The sequence below is a fragment of the Cetorhinus maximus genome, chromosome 7, assembly GCF_964194155.1.
Source record: "Cetorhinus maximus chromosome 7, sCetMax3.hap1.1, whole genome shotgun sequence".
Classification (NCBI taxonomy): Eukaryota; Metazoa; Chordata; class Chondrichthyes; order Lamniformes; family Cetorhinidae; genus Cetorhinus; species Cetorhinus maximus.
This window is the reverse complement of record NC_135885.1, coordinates 19,712,976-19,737,375: the sequence shown is the minus strand read 5'-3', so window position 1 is coordinate 19,737,375 and position 24,400 is coordinate 19,712,976. Positions and strand designations below refer to the sequence as shown.

Sequence of the window (24,400 nt, the reverse complement as noted above, 5' to 3'; positions counted from 1 at the left end):
ACAATCTCACCAAGAAGTTAAAAATCCTCAGCCTTAAAGAGCCCCAGAATTCCCATTTTTGTTTATATACTCCACACTCTGAAATGAATGACATTGGTTTAACCCAGTAAAGGATCCTGGGGTATCCAAAGTATTATCATGTGGGACATCATTGGCAATATATTCTGTTTCTCTGCAGCCTGATGATTCACACACTAAAGAGCTGACATTCACTTAGTGAGTATAAAGCAACAAAAGATTTGTTACAAGAAATCTGCTCTGTATGTAATACATATTTTCAACTTGATAGGATTGTTGGTAGTGAATCATTTTGGGGATTAAACTACAGACAAGAGCATTCATGTCATGAAGATACTTGTCTTTATGGTTTGCGTAGATTTACAGACCATTTAAGTTCTTCCCATTAATTCAGTTACCTCAAGCTGTGAATATCATTTTGGTGCGTGATTTAGGATTTATCCATCGGCAGCGCAAAGCACAATTAACCCTTTCCAAACCTCTAGGTTAACAGAATTCAGACAGGACAAACCATGTGAAAAGCACACATTTGACTCTCTTACCTAGTTCCTGGAGCCAGATTGCCAAGGCTCAGCTCCAGGACTTCATGTGATCAATGGGCTGCGCTGTGAATATCCCCTGAGTTAAGTTGAATCTTTCCAATCAAATAAATATTCCTGAAAAGCACATGTCAAGGCTTGTAGTGGTCTGTTGTTTGCTCCATAGCCTCTTCATCATGAGGGCACAGCCATATCCACCAGCTCTAGGACAACCAGCCGAGGAAGATGAAGAGAAAAGGAGGAGGCAACCGATAGGTGCCTTTTCAGCCAAGCTGTCCATGATTGATTCATCCAACTGTGGTATCAGTAACCACAACCCCTGTTGCCCATTCACCAACAATCCCGCACCTTACCTCCCCTCTCCTACTGACTGTCATAGTTTCCACTTGGCCACAATGCAAAATCAAAAGTCACCATGAATAAACTTTATAAACCAAATTTATAAATCAAATCATTCCATACTGCATTCAAGCAAGATCACCCTTGTGCATTCTCTTAGTACCTGTCTTCCTTGTGTCTTTGCCTATCCTAGTGCTCCTATGCAGTGCTAACCCCAGTGGCTGCAGTATGGCTGGTGGAAGGCTGCTGGCTTTCAATGGAGGAAACTGCGAATGGCCTTGAAGTGCAAACTTGAGCAGCTCAGGCCCTAGAAAGCCCGGCTGCAGGCTGCATCATCTTGGCATTGGCAGCAGCAGTCTGGGCTGGCTGGCTGATGGACAACAGCAAGGCACTGGCAGAGTGGCCGTGGTGGGAGCAAAATGCTGCCATCCTGAGAGAAAAGGGCAGTGTGGTCTTGCACAATGCCATTGCCACCCACTCTGGGGTGACACTTCCGCACTCATAGCAATGTACTAGAGCATAAGTCGCTGGACTGCTGTGAGACCCTACGAGCCCCTTTGAACACTGGTATCGGCAGCTATGGTAGCAGCAGTTTGAGTTTGCTTGGCAGCAAGCTGGGCTTGCATGGCTTTGGTCTGAGATTTCAATGCAGCACCCAGACACTGGGTGGATTCTGCTTGTGCCGCAGTGGAAACTGGAGACATCGGCCATCAGGCACTGCATCATAGCGTCGTTGGGTAACAAGTGTTCACAGGAAGTTGGCCACCACTTCCATACTGGAGAGGATGGCATCCAAGCTCTGTGCAAAGTCCTGTACCAAGTTGGTGCAGGTCTCCTTCATGTTTGCCGGCATTGACCAAAGGTTTTCAGGCAAGCTTGTCAATGCGCCAAGCATTTCAGTGTACGCACCCATCAGTCTTCTCCTGTAGGTCACTGCACTGAAGTCCTCATTTGAGTACTCTGTGGTTGTACTCGTGTAAGCTCACGCTCTGGTGAGCAGGCAGTTCATGCCTGGTGTCACACCACATGAAGATCTCCTCTCTAAGCAATCTTTAACATCTGCACAGTGTAAATATCTGTGAGTGTGAGAGCGAGTGACAGCGTTTCTTCATCATCACTGCCTTCCTTCTCTTCCACCTCTGGCTCTTCCACCTCTGTCTGGCTCTTGGGTACCTGAATCGAGAAAGGCAAGGGGAGAGTTGTGGTGAGGGCAGTGGGGGAAAGCCAGATGTCCTTGTTTACACCATCTACAGCTTATAAATCAGAAGAGATTGTGGGATGAGGGGGAAGTGAGACGTGAGAAGAATTAGTTATGAGCATATCGTCATGTTTGATAATTTCGGTCTGGCTGCTGGCCATGGCCTGAGTGACAGCACTCCAGTGATGAGGAGTACTGCCCCTACCTTGAGGACAAGCAGTCATGCCTGTGCTGCAAGAAGGCGGTATCAGGTATCAGTGAGCGTGGTGCAAAGTGTTTGAGTGAGGTGGTTATCATGATTGAGTAGCTGGCAGTGTGTACAAGCTGTGAGATGTGGGTTTGAGGCTTGCAGCAGTGCTCATTACGTGAGCATGAGGTAAAGCTATGAATGTTAGGAATGATTCGTGCTTGATGGAGATCATTAGTAAGTGAGTGAAGGGCGGGGGTTGGTGAATTGAGCCTTGTTTGTGAGGTCAGTAGCGTAGTGGGATATGGCATTTGAGGATCTTGAACATTTTGGTGAGGTGGTGGAACATCTTGCAGCGCTGCATCCAGATCCCCAAGACTTGACTCCTGGCATTGACCACTATGGGTATCTGTTCACACTGCCTTTGCAAACTTTGCCTAGAGGGCCCTCTCCTCATCCCAGCTTCTGAACTAAGGCCTCCACTGCAGCATTAGAATATCTTAGAGACCATTTTCTCCCATGTGGTGCCATTCCTCTGCCTTCCACATAGCAAAATCACTTTAGCATGACTTCAGCAAAAAATTGGCTCCAGTCAAAATGCGCCTCTCTTTTAGTCAGTTCAGGTAAGCTTTAACTAGTGCAGGCTAGTCTAAACTTGTGCCGGGATTTCACACCCCCTGTTCAGATTGTGCAGCCTCTCAACAGCGCACTTAGTTCTGGCTGCAATCTACAATCATTTAAATGAGAAGGCAGGATGAAGTTTGTGCACTGTCTGAATTGGAAGCATCGTGTGGCTTAATCACGCATCACGATCACCATGCCTGATTACCGGAGTTACCCAATTTTGCGGCCATAATGTTGTGATTCATAGACTTCTAAGAAAAATAGGCAGACCTCCTAGATCATGAATTAAGGTAGCGAGTGAAGAACCAAATATTAATACCATTTTCACAAACACAGTTATGGTAGTTGATGGTGCTTCAAATATAGCTTAAAAGTGTTTGATATCGAACTCTGGTGCCAAAAAGAACAGGTGTTGCATTAACTAAAATCTCTCGCCTCACAAAAGAAAACCATGAAGCGCCTTCTCAGTGAAATTAAAGTTGTATTACGCTGAGCATTATATTCACACAATGGCTTTACCAATAAGATAATTCTACAGAATGCAGTTTGGACTTAAGGTGTGGAGGTGTTGTGATATTTCCTGTCATCTTGTGAAACATTGTTGAACTTTTTCATTGTGTGTGCATTGAAAATCTCCTAAGGTTTCCTGACGGCTCACTTAGTAGATACTCCACCTGTTGAGATTAACTATCTGTGTCTGGATAGTGTTGAGGTTGACTACAGCAAGATCCCAGATTGGGCCCTTTTTCTAATCTGCAGAAGGTTAGTTGAGCTCAACCAGGCTGGGAAAAGAGCAGCTCCTCTTCGCCATAATTGCTTCTAAAATGAATGGGTGGGAGGGAGGGTGGAAATCAGCCGGGGATTCCTCCCCTGACTTTAACTGGAAAATATGTTTTTTGCTGGCGTGGTTAACTCAACAGTGATGTGCCCCCATGACTGAGCAGCTGGCCGACAACTTTGAAGAATAGTCATCTAGTTAAGGCGCTGAAGGGCTTTATGCTAATTGCAGTGTTAGAGAAGATGCTTTGCTCTATATCTGGATAGTGTTGAGATTAATTTTAATTAATTTAAGCACACATGGAGCCGTTTGGCTCACTGTGCCTTTGCTGGTTTCAGTAACCCCTTTGATGCCAACTGCACTAACTATGTTTCCTTATTGCCTGATCTCCCTACCAGCTGTCCTGTTGTATTCTGATTTAGTGATTATGATCAGCAAATTGCCCCGGTTCATAGCTTTAGTTTAAGCACCTATTTGCCCCTGAAGGGGCGGTTCCTGGGTTAAAATTCCACCCTAGAGGCTTGAGAACAAAAGACACCCAGCGCAGCAGTGAGGAAGTGCTGCACTGTCAGAGATGCTATTTTTTTGAATGAGGCACTAAGCCTCTCGGAAGGATGTTAAAAAAAAAACCCCACAACACTATGTCGAAGAAGAGAAAGGGAGTTCCCCCTTGTGTCCCGGCCAATATTTGTCCCTCAATAAACTTAAGAAAAACAGATTATCTGGTCATTATCACATTGCTGTTTATGGGAGCTTGCTGTGCTCAAATTGACTGCTGTGTTTCCTACATTATAAGAATCCCTACACTTCAAAAATATGTTATTGGATGGAAAGCGCTAGGGATATTCTGAATTGTGAAAGCTGCTGTTTAAATGCAAAATTTGTTTCCTCAGAGGATGTGAGTCAGATCATTGTTAATAGTCTCCAAACTCTCAACTTGCCTATATCTCTTCCTGAGGAAAATTGCCAGGGAACAACTGCGAACATGTTTAATTTTTACCAGGCGCGGAAAACGTGTGTATTTTCTTCACAAACACAGAAGGGTGGTTGTTACTTGGAATTTTGTAAGTAACACTTAAATGAGTACAAAGTACCAACACAAGAATCCAGATAACCACATCAAAGTGCTATCAAACGAGAGGCACCATCCATCATACAATAGATTTCTTTTTGTTTATCATGTTGTAAAACAATAGGAAATAGATGAGTCAAATGGTGATGTTTGTCATAGTTGTGTTATTTTCCCTGTCTACATGTGCTTTCTTCCCTTGTGTACAATGTGGACAGACCGATAAAAACAATGCAGGCAGGTGTTGAAAAAAATAACTTGTTAGCTGTTTGTCTATGTCTAGGTACAGTCCCCAGTTGCTCTGCACCTGACTGAACTGAACCCATCTTTATTTGTAGAATCAGGTCATTTAAATTGGTGAGGGCCCAGTGCATGTCAATGAGGATGGAAATCTAATCACTACTGTTAGTGTCAGGTGTCAGAGCATCAGGTTGCTATCCAAAAGCAGCAGCTGAGAGACCTCCAGCCTAATCCACATCCTTTGTAGCTTTATGGCTGACCTCCTCATGACAACTAGGCCTAGCTCTGATCTTCCGAATTGTGATGACTCGATGGAGCAGACAGGTTTCATAAAGAAACAGTAAAACTTCATTACGGAGACATCTAGGAGTGCTTGCACCAAGACCCGATCCTTCGTGTGAAAAGACTCCACCCCCGGATTGCCCGCGCTAAGAGCTCACTGGTCAAAGTACCTGAAGTACATCACATGACCCATGATTGACAGGAGGGAGGGACAATACAAGCAGTTACCACACTTCCTCCCCCTTTAGTTTTTTTACAATTCCTCTTTACAAAACACATTTAAACATCCAACAAACATATATACAATTTCTGGTGATTATAAATCAAGTCTTTGAGCTGCGCTTTGTATACGGCTAGAGCAGCGTAGCTCTACCACTGGAGCTTCATGAACAGGATCGACTGGGTCTGGAGCTGCACCATGAGACACATCATTGGAACTGGGCAGTTCAGGATTTGGCAACTCCTCTGAAACATCTGGTTCTAGGTCGATCACACTCCTCAGAAGTACAACGGTTCAACGTTAATCACAGGTTGATCAGTTGATTGTTGGAATGTCTCTCTTGTACGGATATGATCTACGTGCTTACGGATGATTCTATCTCCCCCTTGTACTTGGAAAGATAGTGGACCAGTCTCTGAAACAATGCGTCCCAGAGTCCAACAGGGTCCACAGCCAAAATTTTGCACATATACCGTATCACCTGGGAGAGGTGGTGGCATAGTGGTATTGTCACTAGACTAGTATCCCAGAGACCCAGGGTAATGCGCTGGGGACCTGGGTTCGATTTCAACCACGGCAGCTGGTGAAATTTGAATTCAATGAAAATCTGGAGTTAAAAATCTAACGAGGATACAAAACCATTGCCAATTGTCGTAAAAATAAAATTTGGTTCACTAATGTCCTTTAGGGAAGGAAATCAGCCATCATTACTTGGCCTGGCCTACATGTGACTCCAGATCAACAGCAATATGGTTGCCTCTTAAATGTCCTCTGAACAAGGGCAATTAGGGATGGGCAATAACCGCTGACCTAGCCAGTGATGCCCACATCCCGTGAACGAATAAAAAAAATTCTACGCTGAATGTATGAGCTTTACTGTGTATGTCATGGTTAAATTTCTGATTATTCTGGTTTTGCGCTACCTTCCCCTCTAAATTCAGAAACACCAAGTATAAAAGTGTATGCAGATGGCATTGCATTAATAACTCCAACGGTGTTGAACCCGTAGTTGAATGTGGTGTTGTACGATAACAAGAGAAACTGGCAACAACTAGGTTTCAGAGTGCCTTCCGATAACTTTGTCTTAGCAGACTTAAAAGTTTGTACAGCCCACTCAGCTAGGCCATTCGATGAGGGATGCCAAGGAGCTGTCTTTATATGGTGGATTCCATTCAGATCCATAAATTTCTGAAACTCAGTGTTGGTAAAGGCTGTACCATTATCAGAAACAACAATTTCAGGTAGGCCACGTATGCTGAAACAGTGATGTAGCTTCTCGATTCTTGCGTTTGACGTTGGTGATTTGACTTCGTATACATCCATCCATTTTGAACGTGCATCTACAATTAACAAGAACATGGTACCTAAGAATAGTCCTACATAATCGGTATGTAGTCAAACCCAGGGTCGACCAGGCCACTCCCACAGATACAGGGGAGCTGAAACAGGCAACTTCTGGTGGAGACATTGCTTGACCATGTTTTCAATGTCAATGCCTGGCCACCATACATAGCTTTGCACAAGCATTTTCATCTTTCGTATGCCTGGATGCACATTGTGGAGCTCCGTCAAGGGTGGCTCTCTACTTTGTGATGGGACCACAACTCTTGAACTCCACAACATAATTCCACCTTGACAGCTTAATTCTGTGTTTCTGACATGGAGTGGTCTCAATTCTTCAGATACAGGTGAGTTTGGCCACCTGTGCAAAACAAAGGGCTGAGTTATCCCAGACTTGCACCAGGTGCGGTAGCGGGTGGGTAAAACGACATTTTACCTGCTGGCCGCGATGGTGGGTTTCCAAACCGTATCACCCCAAACCACCGCATTACTTATATATTCCCAGGGAACACACCATTTCCATGGCGGGTGGGCTCTCATTCACGGACTGCACCATCACCTCGCCGCTTCATCACGCCGGGCGCATATTGAAAGTCCAGCCACACGCACACACCTCAGTGCTTCCAGCCCACGTCTACTGCAGGGAGCCACAAAAGGCAACCTGCAACCCCCAGGTTTAATGACACACCACTGGAATACCATTTAGACACTGGGGGGGCCCGCCATGATGTCCTCTATGCCTGTTCTAGCTGCTGGAGGGGCAGCAACATCACCAATCCAGCATGGCAGGCCATGGCAGGAGTGGTCAGTGCCAAAGCTGCACAGAAGAGGTTGGCCATCCAGTGCAGATAGAAGATGAATGATCTAATCCATGCAGTCAGGGTAAGGCAACCATCTCATCACTCTAAACTCACACACTCAAGTCCATCACACGTTCACTGGCATCTCACTCACTGCCAGCTCAAGGGACATCACCACCCATTCTCACACACACACCCTCACATCTCCATCTGGCCTCATCTCCTCTGGAGACTGCCTCCTCAGCCCTCAGCATCTTGAGGCCACTTGCACAGATCAACATGTGCCCCCACACACACCCTGGGATACCCTCCTTGCCCAGTACAGCCCTTGCCCTGCAGCCTCTTCCCTTGCCTGAGGCCACTTCTCCCCCTTCCCCAAACATTGCAGCCATTGAAAAGCCACCTACATGGCTGATGGCTGATCTGGTAGATACAGACCTGCCCGTGAGCCCTCGTAAAATTGATGTGGTGCTGTCTGCGAAGCCTGGCGCTGATGACTGTGAGTGCTGCCCGAAGCAAGAAACGCAAACCAACCTTGAAGTCCCAAGTGACGTGCAGCCCGCCAGGTGCTTGTCGCTTATGTGCTGTTGTGAAACACGTCAGCGTGTTTTCCCGCCAATGTGGGTTGATGATCCAGCAGGAGGGGATGAGTCTGGCAGGCTGGCCTTATAATGATATGCTGATGTATTACAATGAGGTTCCCGACGTCCGATGGCGGGAAATGCGGCCCAGAGAGTGAAAAAGGAATGGAGATTTGGAATCACAGCCCAGTCATCTTTTATCCTTGGTTTTGAGTTTGAGAGATGATTGCTCCCTACATGCAAGCCAGAGGAAATCTGTCTTTATGTGTTTGAAATAGTTGAAGCTTTCCTTTTGGAAGACTAAATGCAGAAATAATAAAATTTTTATCAAGTTAGCAAGGGGAAATGATCAACATTATGACCTATCTGGTTTGTAAAGATCAGTTATTCTGACTAAGATAAGATGCACCCCCTTAAAAATATTTAAATACTTTACAGGATTGAGCAGTAAATTCCTTTGTACCAAAACCACAATAATCATGTATAACATTGGGGCAAAATCCTGGAACTCCCTCCCTAACAGCACCGTGGGTGTACCTACACCACCAGGACTACAACGGTTCAAGAAAACAGCTCACCACCACCTTCCCAAGGGCAGTCAGCGATGGGTATTAAATTCTGGCCTAGCCAGCGAAGCCCACATCCCGTGACTGAATAAAAACATTGATTTTTTTTTTCAGTGGTTTTTATTTTGTTGAATGTTGTCTGAAACTAACAGTACTTCAGGGAAGTGAAAAAAAAACGACAGTTCATTTTATTCTAGAATACACAAATTTTATTTACTTCATTTCTCTCTTCCTTTGTCAAGGCATTAGTCACTCTATGTTAGGAACTATTTCATAGTCATTTATGTGGCCAGTCAGAGTGACGATACATGATGGCTCTGCATTTTGTCTCCTCTCTGTGATGCCAAAGTGAATTTAGTCCCAAACTGCCATCATGACTTAAATCAACCAACCTAGCAGAGATTGAATTATCAAACCCTTCCATCTGCTAAAAAAGATTTGCATTGATATACTGGCGTTGGTGACTTCAGCACTTCCCAAAAGTGCTTTGCAGCTAATGAAGTACTTTTGAAGTGTAGTCATTCTTGTATTGTAGGCAAGATGGCAGCCAGTTTGTTCACAGAAAGGCTCCACAAACAACAAAGCAATAATGACCAAATCATCTATTTTGTGGGATTGGTTGAGGCACCTGCTTTCTCTCTTGCCTAAAAAGACAGCCTGCCATTTCTTCAGTGCCAGCAGGTCCTCCTATTGGCCCTCCAGCTTCAATAGCCCAGCCACCAAGCTTAGCTGAAAATGACCTCCGGTGACTAATTGGCTAGTTTGGGGAAAATCACTGTAAGGTGGCTATTCCCCGCACAGTGCAGGGATCTGATCTCCGTTTGACCTCAACATCATGATGCCCAAAGGGCAAAACCCTGCTGGATACCTCTGACAGTGAGGCACATCCTCAGTGTTGCATTGATTTGTCAACCTAGAATTTAAGCTCAAATCTCTGAGTGGGTCTTGAAGCCACAACCCTCTGGTAAGAGGTATGACATAAAACTCAACCTTACGATCAGGCTATTGAGCCAGTATCATTTCTGCTTTTCATTTTATTTAAGTTCTTAGTTTTGGGACAATTGTCTGTACAACATGGGATGCTCTAAATACAAATGCTGCAGCCTGAGACTGTCATTAGACGTAGAGAATACATTCAGTGGACTTTTAATGAAAAGCAGTTAAATTCTTAATTGAAAAAGTTAGACGATAACACTTTTATGTATTGTTGAACTAATCTGGAAGATTGCCATGCCACAGTCTATTTGCTTAATTGATTATCTGAAATTTTGCTGATTAAATTAAGCAAATAAAAACTGATTATAGTACAGGCTGAATAACTAGGTGATTAACAATGTACTACAGTTTTACTTGGTAATGAACTGCTGAAAGTGAGATCATAAATTATTTTTAATCCACTAAGCAGTCTTTCCTTCAAAGTTCAATCATTTTTGTACATTTTTAAAAATGTGTTCTTGAGATGTGAGCGTCAGTGGAAAGGCCCACATTTATTTCCCATCTCTAATTGCCCTTGAGCAGGCGATGGTGAGTCACTGACAACTGAGTGGTAGGCCATTTCAGAGGCCCATTGTTGTGGGCCTGGAGTCACATGTAGGCCAGACCAGATAAGGATGGGAGATTTCCTTCCCTGAATGACATTAGTGATCCAGCTGGGTTTTTATGGCAATCAAATGATTATAGTTAATGATACTAGTATTTTATTCCAGATTTATTAATTCATTGAATCTAAACTCCGCCAGCTGCCATGGTGGAATTTGAGCTCATGTCTCTAGAGCATTAGTCTGGGCCTCTGGATCATTACTCCAGTAACATTACCACTATGAATGCTACCACCACCGCACCCCCACTGTCTCTCCTACCCCATCCACTGCTGAGATCCAAATGCAATCAAACTCTCTTTAATTAAATTCGCTCTTAATATGGCGCATTGAAGCCCGTGTAAGTGACATATGCCATGTTTGTGTAAGAGTGTCTACTCTTGTTAACCAAGGCCTTAAAGGGATATGGGGTTAGCCATGATCTCATTGAATGGCAGAATTGGCTCATGGGGCTAAATGGCCTAGTCCTGTTCCTATCTCCCTATACTGCCTGTACAATATATGCAATTGGTGTCTTTGAGGGACAAGCCTAGAATTCCAGAAGTGAAGGCCTGGATTTTCATCCTCGAGGCGGGTAGAGGGGAGTCAGGAAAATTCCTGGCTTCACCAGCACACCTTGAGAGAAAGTGCCTGCAAAGGTGGAATCTTCATTGTTAGGGGCCAGGTGAGGGTTGGAGTCAGGCCAACCAAACTGGGAAGAAGTGTGGAGGTAGCCACAGGTGTTCTCGTATTGTAATAGCTGTCAGGACTTTCAGCCAAGCCTCATTCTGTATGCTTGGCTGAGAGCCCAGGCAACTATTAGGATACTAGAACAGCTGCTCCTCAGAGGAAACATTCTTTGATTGACAGCTCAGGCTCTCTGATCTCTCCGGTCGATTTCATAACATTTGTTGACATAAGTTAAGTGGTTTCAAGGTTTTGTGGTTTTTGAAACAAGCAATTGATGCTTGCAGTTCAGACTTTTTTTTCAAGCATAGAAGAAAGGTATAAATGGATTACGTTTTTTCCAAAAGCTTTTATATTACATGTGCGCTATGGTGTTCATTGGTTCTAGAAAGTGTGCAGTGTGTCAATGGGCATGGGAGTGCCAGAGCTTGGCATACGGGTCATGAGGGGACATAGGGGGTGGGGGGCATAACTTGGCATAGGGGACATGAGGGAGAACCTTTGAACTTATATTTTAAAATGTACACTAGGGTTCACGACTCCTCTAAGTGGCCCTGAATCACGACTCATTAAAAGCCTGGCCCAGGTCCATAAAAATTGTGGAGGAATAGGAGATACCTAACTCTGCAAATGGAACCACCTAGATTGGGAGTCCCAGTTGCGGGACTTTGACAGGAACCAGCCCACATCCTTTAAAGGCACTCCTGAAACTTAGGCAACCTGGGATTGGGGTCAGGAATCGGGACCTGCCTGCCATTTTTAAAGGGCTCCTGAGGCAACCTGATTTGGTGACTAAAGCCTCAACTGGAGAAGGAGGTGGAAGAAGCATCCAAGCTCTACCCCTCCCCCCATTGGAATTTATTTGCCAGAAAGGGACAGAGACAGATTTCACCACAATTCCTCTTGTCTAATTTATATTAATCCCAAAATAGCTTTGAATTCCGAGGCTCAGCATTTATTGATTCTCCAAAACCAAACTAAAGCCTGCTTACTTCACTTAACGCTTTTTTGAAATTAGCAATACAAACACTAATTATATCAGCTACAATTTGCACTACTGTGTGAAGAATAGTTACCTCATCTATCGTGCAGCATCAGGCTTTTTAATTTCAGACTTGGTTCTCTCTCTATGCGAAGAATCCAGGCTAAATATTCTTTTCAATCGTCATTAACCAAAGCTGTCAACATTTTATATACCCATTTTATAGACCCTTTGAAACTTCTCATTCCAGTGAAATGGCATTCAACTCTGTAAGTTCCTCTTATTTAAATCGCTAAGTCCCAGGAATCTTTTGATCTCCATTCTCTGAACATCTCCCCCTTTCCTCCTAACCCTCAAGTTAATTGTAATATTAAATTGTTGTTTAATTATACTACAAGAGTGACATTAATTGAGGACTCACCTGTACTCCTGTATATATGTATTCCCCTATAAAGGAACAGGTCGATACTATGGTTGCTGGGTTGGAGATATGCAATATGTAATGGGTGCCTCGGTAAATAAAAGTTTATGGATGTATGAAGATGTGACTGCCGTGTTGCCTGACTATCTGAGTTTGAACACTCCACAATACTTTTGAAAGAAGGGTGCCTAAAATTACACATGGCCCCATTGGAGCTCTGCAGAAAGTTGAAATAAACAGTTTTGACTTTTGATTGAAATACCTTGAGATACATGCTACCAATTCACTAGAAGTACATTAGCAAAGAAGATTTGAACATTTGCTTTGATTTACTCAAAAAAAACTATCTACAAGGGACAGATTGATTGATGCCATCTTTAGAACAGGGAAGGTTGAAAGCAGCCACAATGCAAGGTTTTCAAAAGAATGCGTTGATACTTTATGTTCTTCAAATGTAACTGGCTGGCACTTGACATAGCACCACTTGACAACTCTGGTCATTCCTCGGCTTGCATGAAACTAACCTTCAATTGAAATATTAAAAGGAATATATCAAGCATGTAGTTTTCTATATAACAAGGCCCACTCAAGTGCATTAATATTTCAGTCTGGCATCAAGAACTAGTGAAAGATATGGATTCTACCTGGGATCGGATTAAGCAAACTGTATATCATACTGCAATAGCGCGTAAGTTTCTGATGGGGTTTGACAGGGTAGATGCATGAAAGGATGTTTCCCCTTATGTGGGAACCTAGAACTAGAGGCTGTGGTTTAAAAATAAGGGGTCTCCCATTTAAGACAAAAATGATCAGGGATTTCTTCTCTCAGAGGGTTATTAGTCTTTGAATTCTCTTTCACAGAGAGCAGTGAATATATTCAAGGCTGAGTTAGATTTTTGATTGACAAGGGAGTCAAGGGTTATGGGGAATAGACGGGAAAGTGGAGTTAAGGCCACATCAGACCAGCCATGATCTTACTGAATGCTGGAGGAAGCTCAAGAGGCTGAATGGCCTACTCTGGCTCCTATTTCTTATGATATTATTATGAATCCATCCCATCCTGTCCAAGAATCTAAATGCCTAACCATTAACAAGAATTCAAAGCCTTAATGAATGTCCTATTAGAATCATTATTAAAAACAAGGATATGCTTTGGGAAATTGGAACATTGCGCAACCAAAGGTGAGAATTTTTTTTTATATTGTACCAGTTGCCAAAATAAAAAGACACTTGCACCAACTACCCAAAAATAGAAGGGGAAGATCAGTAGAGATTGCACAAGTCTCAAGGGCTGGCCAAAAAAATTGTTTCCGACAAGAGGTCTAACTTCAACATTCTCCTGCCAAAAATGGCATCACATGGATTCTTGAATCTATAAGCAAACTCAGTTGAAGAGAATGGATTAAATGAATCACTTGACCATTGCTCTTGTCTTATTTCATTTGTTATTAGTTGCTTCTTATGATACAAAAAAACATCTGATTAGACTCTGTTTGGCGGCTTAGGAATTTCTTTACTATTATCTATGTCCTCATATTGAGAAGAATATAATGTTATAGACATTTGCACTTCCATTTCCCACTCTGTAATAAAGCTGTAACAGTGCCAGATTTCTAAAGTGTAAAGTGATATTAATAAGCAATTACTTTCCGCAGGCTTACAATAATCGCAGAGTGCCAACTGCAGCTCCAGAACTTTCCGATGGATGAACATTCTTGTCCTCTCATCTTCTCCAGCTGTAAGTACTGCCTCAGTCAAACATAGTTGACATCTGATAGAAATCTAATTTCCCATTAAATGATTTTTGTTTTAGGCAGTACGGATACTTACTTTTAGGAAGCCTTGATCTATGTTGGTGCTTCAGTGCATTGTACCCCAGAGTGGTTCCCTGTTAGCAGTTTAATGTGTAATCATAGAAGTGTTGTAGTGAATGATATCTCTCTCACTCTCGCATTGTTTAGCAGGTGATTCGTGTGAAACTTTGACAATAATTTGATAAATTAATCTCACCCTTTCTTTACTACTCATGAATTAGCATGGTTATATTTGATCCTGAAAGGTGTATCAGAGATTGACTTGGTCATGTCAATTATTTAACTAGGTTCTATAGTTTTCGGTCTTAAATGGCTGGATGGTGGTCCTTGCGGCCAAATCTTTGAATGTGGTGCCCGCCTTCAAAATGCAGAATTTGAGTAGGGAGGCAAAAGAAAACCATGAGGTGAGAATTGCTCTGGCTGTAACCATAGCATCATTGGGAACATGCATCTTCTGCTATTCCTGTTACCATTGAGATCATCAAGAATGTGTTTAAAGTCCTACTAGGAACAGCAAACAAAGAATGTTGATGATGCTGCTGCACATAACATCCAAAGGCCCCCACCATGACCCCACCAGCCTCAAAATGGAAGTGTTTTGGAATTTTATTTTAAGAGCTAAAAATTACAAATCAATAGAAATAAGGTATGGTGGGGGTGAAGCGGGGGGGGAAACAATATGAACAGAAGTGAAGAATTTAAACACTATTTTAACAAAATTATTCAAAACATCAGGAAAAATGTGGTTTATAATTTTCAAAGAGTCCTGATGATACTTGCTGCTCAAGGAACCTAACGACATAGAGATGTCTTTGCTCCATTCTAGACATTACAAAAATTCTTCAAACTTACTTAATTGGCTGCATTGCACTTTGGGATGTCCCAAGGTCGTGAAGGGCACTGTATAAATGCAGGTCCTTTCTTTTATTAATCAGCAATATGCAAATCCAGCAGGTTAGCTCTGAAGTACAGTAAACACAAAATGACAAGTTTAAACTTATTTTAAAACAATATCGTAAACTCATTACTGAATTATGTATGTCTTCAATATGAGCCACAGTTTAATAAACAGGATTAATAATTTATGAAAACACCTGCAATGAATTGTTATTTATGTGACTTGAATTGGCAATTGTCCTAAAAATGCAGCACAGGGATTCCCTGGGTCCTTGAAGCAAGCTAGTGCTGACAGGATGGTATTTTTCTCAATACTGTACTTGATTAAAAGCATGGGGATGTCTGGGAGCATCTTCCCTGAGGGATCTTCTGAAATTTTAAATTCAAAAAGTGTGAAATCTGCTGCGTAATCTGTCATGGGCGTTGCTCTAGATTGGATCGGACAGCGTTGCAATTAAAGTGGCCCTGTTGCATTGTAGTATCTTTCATGGAGGCCACAGACATCCTCAGCATGTGTTTCAGCAATTCAAAGGACATTGTAGCCTTGCAGGGCTGCCACTGCCTGACTTTGAATGGGGTTCGCTTGTCTTTTTTTCAATGAGCCATCTAAAAAATTCTAGTGTGTGAGCAACCAGACAGCAGAGCCCAGGTTCTGGCTGACCATCACTTAACCTTTTCCTCTGAAATCTCTTCCTCTGTTTTTCGTGGAGGAGGATAATCATCCTGAGGGGCTTTAGAATTACAGGAGGGATGAATTTCAGAAAAAAAAACCCACACTTTGGGGCTGAATTTTGCCCTTAGTGGGTGGGCTCGGCGGGGGGTGGTCGGGAAGATGCCCGCTGCCCGCGATCAGGGCCGGACTGCGATTTCACGCTGGCGGGCCGACGAAGGCTCGCCCAGCGTGAAACGCGAGCGGCAACACTGAGCGCTTCCTGTGCAGGGTGGGGGAGTGTGAGCAGGCCGAGTGCAAACTTTGCGCGTGCGCGAGCGAGCGCTTCGTAATCCCCCTGAGGCACAGAGCTGCCTCGGGGAGGTGAAGCGTTGTTAAAAAAAATGAAAAAGATAAGTATGTAATAAAACATGTCCCCTCGTGTGACTCTGTCACATGAGCAGGGACATGCTAATAAATCAATTTTAAAACTTTTATCTTTATTTGCTTTTGGAAACCTCATCCCACCCGTGGATGAGGTTTCCAAAAAAACGCAAAGGCTGCTTGACCTTTTCTCCTGCCCACCAGTTGATTACTTAATGGCCTTAACAGGCCTTTTAATTGTTGGTGGGTGCGCTGCTGGCTCGGGCACACGCCCGCTGACCGAACTATCATGCGACCGCGCATTGATGTCGGCATGCTCGGCCAATGGCGACGCGTGTCATTTCATGCTCAAGCGGGTCGGGTGCATGCCCGCCCACCGAGGGAAAGTTTCTGCCCCAACTGCACTTCCACTAACTTAGAAGTCTTTTATTTCAAAGCAAAACTCAAATGTGTTGCATGTCTAGACCTCATGATGTGGATCATTCATTGCTGGGTTATTAGAATCACAGAATCATTGAACAGCACAGAAGCTGGCCGTTTGGCCCGTCCTGTCCATGCTGGCTCTCTGCAAGAGCTACTAAACGAGCTCCACTCCCTGTGGCCCTGTAAATGTCTTTCTCCTCAGATAATTATCCAATTATGTACAGCAAATGTCACAACTCTGGCCCTCTTTCATCACACCATCTGTCTGGCTTTGCATATGACAAAAGTGGCAAACACAGATGGATAGAAGACAGCACCTGTATTTAAAAGAGAAGGTAATTGGGAGCTGGTGCTAGAATGGATAAAAGGCATCCAAAAAGCCTCTATCAGGTGTCCCAGTATCTTTTAGATTACATCTCATTTACAGGATCCTCAGTGAATGTACATAGGAACATAGGAAATAAAAGCAGGAGTAGGCTATTCAGTCCCTTGAGCCTACTCCACCGTTCAACTAGATCATGGTTGATCTTCTGCCTCAAGCTATTTTCCCCTCATGATCCCCATAATATCTAGAAAACATATGCACACTTCTCTTTACTCTTGAAATTAGTAAAATGGGATGCTTGTTCAAAATAGAGGATTTTGGGCTGGAATTTTACAAGGTATTGTGTTCCCTGTTGCCCCGGACTAAAAAGTCAGTGTGGCACCTGCACCATAGCCATTTTACAGCCAGGGGGGGCGGGGGGGTTGGGGGGGGCGGGTAGGGGGAGAGTTAATTCCCTACAGTCAAGACTTCTGATTGGCCAGCAGCTCTGTAGTCCCTGCAGCATCAGTTTCAATTGGAGGCCACTACTGGGACTACAGGCAGTCCCCGAAGAAAAGGAGGTTAGGGAGCTAGACTTAAGGTAAGTGTAGTAATTATAGCTTTAAGGAATGTAGTGACTGTAGCTTTAAGACTTATTGCGTTGTACAGTACCACGTGACAGTGTGAACAAATCAGCTCTAAGTGCGGGGATCCTTAGAGTGGGAGTTCTTCTTCTAGTTGTGGGCCTTGATAGAAGTATGTAACTGCTGCTGCAGCCTGTAAGTAAAGTTCGATGTTTCTAATGAGAAACCAGTCTGGGAAATCAAATCCATAACAAACTGGCGATGAGCATAAATCGGGTCCGGCGTTGTTCCTCGCCTAGTGACTCTGAGTATCTTGTTTAAACAGAAGAAAATAAAAATATACTCACCAGATATGCCACATTTTGGCAGGATTGACCCCTTTGAACCATCCACAGAACCTTCCGGTTCTATTTCCAGGCAAACAAAATAACAGGTGAGGAAAGGAGGAGAGCAATTCTCCCAAGTGTTTGTGGGAGTAAAATCTATAATTTAACCTGAACTTTGACGGCCCCGAACCCCCTGATTCAAAGACCTGTGGTGAATTGGCAGACCTTGTTAAGGGACACCTTCAACGCAAACCCACAGTCACCATGCTGAGGTTCAGGTTTAATTTGAGGTTTGGAGCCCTGGAGGAGACCATGGCTACACAAATGGTGAAATTGAAACAACTGACTGAACACTGATTTTGGGAAGACCTTAAACGATATGTTCAGGGATCGTTTGGTCTGTGGTGTACAAGAAGATGCCATTCAATGACGATTATTAGCTGAGGTAAACATTGATTTTAAAAAAGCATTGGAAATAACACTTGTGATGGAAAGCACCAGGCAGGACATGCAGGCTATACAAGGTGCTCAAAATGGTGCCATTTTCCAGTTAGGGTGGGAATGGACAGCCGGGTGTGGCGTGAAAAGCTGGAACTCTTCCGCAAAATGGGAGACAGTCCCCATTACCCAAAAATTTAAAATAAATACAGAAAACAGCTTAGCAGCAAATCTGAAAATGAATTGTTACGGATGTGGAAGCAATCATACTCCTGAAATTTGATGTTTAAAAGAGGTGGAGTGCTATTTTTGCCATTAAGGAGGACACATATTGAAGCATTGTAAAGCAAGATTGAGACATACTCTCAGGCAGCAAACTAAGTTAATCGAAGTGCATAATATGGAAGAACCAGAAACCACCAATTCTGATATTTACTTCTGATTTAATGTAAAAGTAGGGAAGACAGAGCCAATCACTGTTACTATGCAGGTAAATGGAAAACCTTTAATAATGGTAGTGGACACTGGTACTTCAACTACTGTAGTGGGAGAGCACACCTCCAAATATTTAAACAAGGGTACTCAACAATTGAATTTGGAGCAGACTTCAGCTAAATTGAAGACATTTACAGCCGAAGCTATTCAAGTGAAGGGTATTACCACTGTACCTGTTTATTATGAACACCAAACAGCACAACTCCCAGTGATGGCAGTAGAAGGCAAAGGACCAAGCGTTCTAGGTCATGATTGGTTGGAAGAAATTAAATCAAATTGGTCTGAAATTTTCCAGCTATGAGTTGGAGGACTGTCAGAGCTGCTAAAGAAATATGGGGCTGAATTTTCCCCCCGTTGAGGGTGAAGTTGATGGGCGGGTGCGTGCCGGCGTGCTTCCAATTGGCGCCCCCGATTGGGACCACACCGCCATTTTACGTGGGTGGGCCAATTAAGGCCCACCCAGCATGACGTCCACAGGGAAGCGCTATGTGGGGGGATTTCCTAAAATCGAGAGTGCGCTCTTTACGCATGCGCACAAAAGAGCACACTCATCTCCCTGAGGCTAAGTGCTGCCTCAGGGAGATCGGCGCTACTTTCAACAATATTATAAATAGAAAAAAAAATTCCCTTACATGTCCCCTCATGTGACAATGTCACATGAGTTGGGACATGTTCATAATTTCCATAACAACTTTATTATAATTTTTAAAACCCTACATGAAACCTCATCCCGCTGGTGGACGAGGTTTCATGTTTTTTCTAGTTGCCGCTGGGGCTCCCGGCCTGCCCGCCAACCTTAAGGTTGGATGGGTAGGTCCTTTAATTGTTTAATTGATCCTGTCAATGGCCTCAATTGGCCATTGACAGGTCGGTTGGCCCGCAGCTGATTTTGCCGTGCCCCTGCCTTCCTGAAAATTTAAATGGGGCGGGATGATGTCAGGAGTTCCGCCCGCATCACCGCGCGTCATTTTACACGTCGGGGAGTGGGCCCTGTCCCCCCGCTCGCCGACGGTAAAATCCTGCCCATGATGTTATGGAACAGTCGATGGTAAATGCTGAGTTGTTCAAATCCCAAAGGGAGAACTGCCACAACTTGTTTATCAATTTGTATAAGTTTCGCGATGCATGCCTTGAATTCAGTAGTAATAAGACCACCAAGTCTTATAGGTTTTCACAAAACTAGATTAAACATGATTGAATAAGAGAAATGATTTTAAACACATACATAGATCTGCAAATTACGACGATGATAACTTCTAAATCCGCTTCTTAATCTGACTCCGAGTTACACTTTTGTTAAGGTAACAGTAAGACACTTAGGGCAGGGTTTTTACCTCATCGGGCGAGTGTGGTGGGCGGGCCTGGGAGTGGTTACGAAGCCAACCGCTCCCTGCGCTCAGGCCCTGGAATTGATTTCATGCTGACTGCCCAATTAACAGCCAGCCAGCTGCTACAGCGCTGAGCGCTGCCAGGGTGGGGGCGGGAGGAGGGCGAGCTCAGAAGTTTGTGCATGCGTGCGGGTGCGCGTAATAAAAACTCCATGAGGCACAGAGCTGCTTCAGGGAGCTGAAGGCTTTTAAAATAAATGATAAAAAAACTACAATTGTTAAAAACATGTCCCCTCATGTGACTCTGTCGGCGGGGGTGGGGGGTGGGGGTGAAATGGGAGGGGGGTTGTAAAATCCAGCCCCTTTTTGGGGTTTGAGAAATCTGTAATCAAATCCCCCCAGGAAGGTTTATATGATGGTTCAATGGATAAATGCACGTGTGGTGCATTGCTGACTGATACAAACCAATGGAATCCCAGTTTCAATCATCAGATTGTCCTGATTTAGCTAATCTCAGTTTTGGAGGACTGAATGCTGCAGCAGAAGGTTCGTGTTTTTACAGATGGCCCAGGTGATCTCCTGGACAGGATATAATCTCCTGAGGCGCTCAGAGAGGAATATCCCAGTGTATTTCTTCCCTTGTTGAGCTTGGGTTTGTTCTGTCTTTTTTGCCTCTCACTGGCAATTAACATGACTGTGGAGCGGAGGCAGAGGGGCATATCAGGTCATACAGCACCAGTCATCATGTTGAGTCGGCCAGAATTGATGAACCAGCTGATCATTCCCTGGTCATCGATTTTGTATGTTTGTATTTATGTCTGTTCGTCATACATCTTAGGTCTCAGAGAAAGGGAAGAAAATGACTATTAGATGTCTCACTCCAGGAGCCCATGTAGTAAGGCGCCTGTGTACAGAGGAAAGGATCAGATTCAGCTGTGGCACCCCTGCAATTGGCCAGCTCTGCAGTTTACCAGTTAGATTCTCTGTCATAAGGTCAGATGTGGAGATATTCACTGACAGTTGCACAATGTTCAGCGCCATTCACAACTTCATAGATACCAAAGCACACCATGTCCATATGCAGCAAGACCTGGACAATGTCCAGGCTTGGGCTGATAAGTGCTATATAATATTTGTACTACAGAAATGTAGGCAATCACCATCTTCAACAAGAGAGAATCCAACCACCTCCCCTTGACATTCAATGGCATTACCATCGCTGAATCCTCCAGCAAAAACATCCTGAGGTATACCATTGACCAGAAACGTAACTGGACCAACCATATATATGCTGTGGCTACAAGAGTAGGTCAGAGCTTGGGAATTTTGCAACAGGTGACTCACCTCCTGAATAAAGCCTGCCCACCCTCTGTGAAGCACAAGTCAGGGATGTGATGGAATATTCCCCACAGTGGTTCAAGAAGTCAGCTCACCACTACCTTCTCAAGGGCAAATAGGGATGGGCAATGAATGCTGGCCTAACCAGTGACACCCACATCCCCTGAATGAATTTTTTTTTTTTAAATTGTCTGGTTAAGTGAAGCTGCAACAACATTCAAGAAGTTCGACACCATCCAGGACAAACAGCCTGCTTGATGGGCACCTCACCAACCATGTTAAACATTCATTCCCTTCACCACCGATGCACAGTAGCAGCAGCATGTACCATCTACAGGATGCACTGGAGCAAGTCACCAAGGCTCCTATGACAACTCCTTCCAAACCAGCGATCTCTACCACCTGGAAGGACAAGAGTAGCAGATGCATGGGAACACCAGCAGCCTACAAGTTCACTTTCACACCATCCTGGATAAGAAAGATATCGCGTTCCTTCACTGTCGCTGGTCAAACTCCTGGAACTCCCTCACTGACAGCTCACCACCACTTCCTCGAGGGCAGTTAAGAATGGGAAATAAATGCTGGTCCAGCCAGTGATGCTCATGTCCCAAGAATGAATTTTAATAATGTCAAATGGTCACTTAGCCAAGGTGCCAGAGTAAGCTGGCTATGTGGGACTATACCTCAGAAAGCATTAGTAACTTTAAAAAACTGAAGGTGGAAAACAAAGCCCTCTAAAAGATAGGCTTGACCCCTTAAACATTTTATATAGGGTTTTCACAAATGCAATGATAGAATAGATTCTGAAATGCATGAGCAATTGCTGTTACATTGAGATTACTTTTAATAGTATGGGGTTTTACCTCCTGCTTTATGTCATATGGTTGGATCCTGAACAAGAGGAAGCAGCCCAAAAATATCCTGCTCAATTTTCAAATATTTTTAATGCTTTTTAGTAATATTTTTAAAATCTTTTAACCATTTAATAATTCCCAGTAATATTATTGTTCATTATCATTGATTTGGAAATGTTTAAAAAATTTTTTTCCAAAAAACACATTGAAAACATTTGTGGGAAAAGCTGGCAAATAAAGGTGCAGTTTTCAGCATTTCTCCCTTGGATGCTCACCCATTCCATCCCCAAGGACTGGCAGTGTTTCCTGTTGTAAAAATACATCCTAATACAGCAGCATTATATTTCTGTAGGAGGTTGTAGCTTCACACTGTGTGTACAGCACAACTGGGATTAGTGAGGCATAAAAGGAACATTGTGTCATCAGCAACGCATGCAGCAGACACAATAAATGCAGAGAGCTATGGAAACTGAGAGCTGGTCTGTGTAACGATGCTGGCTTCTATCACCTTGGAAAATATCTCAACAAACATAGCTGTACAGAATGGGTCTTTCATTATGTTATTCTGGTCAGATTTCTCTCTATTTTTCCTTATGTCTTGCTGTATTCCCACCGTGCTTGCAAACTACCTCTCACCTCCAACCTCCCTCTCTTCTCCAAAGTGTTGTCACCTCCCAAATCTGTTCCTATCTTTACCAAAACTCCATGTTTGAATTCCTCTAATCAGGTTTCTGTCACAGCCACAGTACAGAAGCAGCTCTTATCAAAGTCACAAATGACATCCTTTGTGACTGTGACAAAACTTTCTCTTCTTGTCCTTCTCAATCTGTCTGCAGCCTTTGACAGGGTTGACCACACAATCCTCCCCCAATGCCTCTCCACTGTCAACCAGTGGGTGGGACTGTGCTCATATGGTTCCATTCTTATCTGTCTAAGATGGACAGAGAATCACTTGCAATGGCTTCTCCTCCTGCTCCCGCATTGCTGCTTCTGGTGTCCCTTAAGGAGCAATCCTTGGCCTCCTCCTATTTCTCATCTACACACTGCCCCATGGCAACATTATCCAAGGCCACAGCATTAGTTTTCACATGTACGCTGACAACAACACCAAGCTCTACCTCACTACTGCCTCTCTCGACTCCTCCATTGCTGTTAAATTATCAGACTATTTGTCCCATATCCAGTACGGGATGAGCAGAAATTTCCTCCAATTAAATATTGGGAAGACTGAAGACATTGTTTTTGGTCCATGCTTCAAACACCATTCCCTAGCTACTGATACCATGCCTCACCTTGGCAACATTCTGAGATTAAGCCAGTCTGTTCACAATTGTGTTGTCACATTTGATCCTGAGCTGAGTTTCTGATCTCATATTCATGCCATCACTAAGACCACCAATTTCCACCTCCCTAACATTGCTCGACTTCACGCCTGTCTCAGCTCCTCTCCTGCTGAAAATCTCACCCATGTCTTCGTTATCTCTAGATTGACTATTTCAATGCACATCTGGCTGGTCTCCCACTTTCTATCTTCCATAAACTTGAGGTCATCTAAAACTGTGCTTCCCGTGCCTTAACTCACAGCAAGTCCCATTCCCCTATCACCCCTGTGCTCGCTGACCTACATTGGCTCCTGGTCAAGAAAAATCTTGGTTTTAAAATTCTCATCCCTGTTTTCAATCTCTTAATGACCTCACCCCTCCCTATCTCTGTAATCTCCTCAAATTCCACAACCTTCCGAGATAACTGCGCACACCTAATCCTTGACTTTTGTGCATCCCCGTTTTAATTGCTTCACATTTGGTGACCTTCAGTCTCCTAGACCCCAAGCTCTGGAATTCCCTCCCTACAACTCTCCGCCTCTCTATTTCACTTCCCTCTTTTAAGACACTCTTTAAAACCTACTTGCTTAACTTTTGGTCAACTGACCTAATATTTCCTTTGCAGCTCAGGGTCATATCTTACATTATAATTCTCCTGTGAAGCACCTTTCATTACATTAAAATTACTGTTGTATACTTTATATCTTGGATCAATGCAGAGATGACACTAGTTTCTATGTGTGTAAGAAATTTTATTTATATTGCTTTAAAATGTCTACTCCATGCTTCAGCTCT

General features: G+C 43.6%; 1 protein-coding gene across 2 annotated transcripts in view; it reads left to right on the top strand.

Annotated features, from left to right (window-relative positions):
- gabrg3 (gamma-aminobutyric acid type A receptor subunit gamma3) overlaps positions 1–24,400 on the top strand; it is a 639,852-nt gene that overhangs the window by 237,006 nt on the left and 378,446 nt on the right. For both annotated transcript variants that reach the window (XM_078545150.1, XM_078545149.1), the window contains exon 5: positions 14,105–14,187. In XM_078545150.1, coding sequence (XP_078401276.1) covers positions 14,105–14,187 — 83 coding nt within the window. The remainder of the gene's footprint in view (positions 1–14,104; positions 14,188–24,400) is intronic.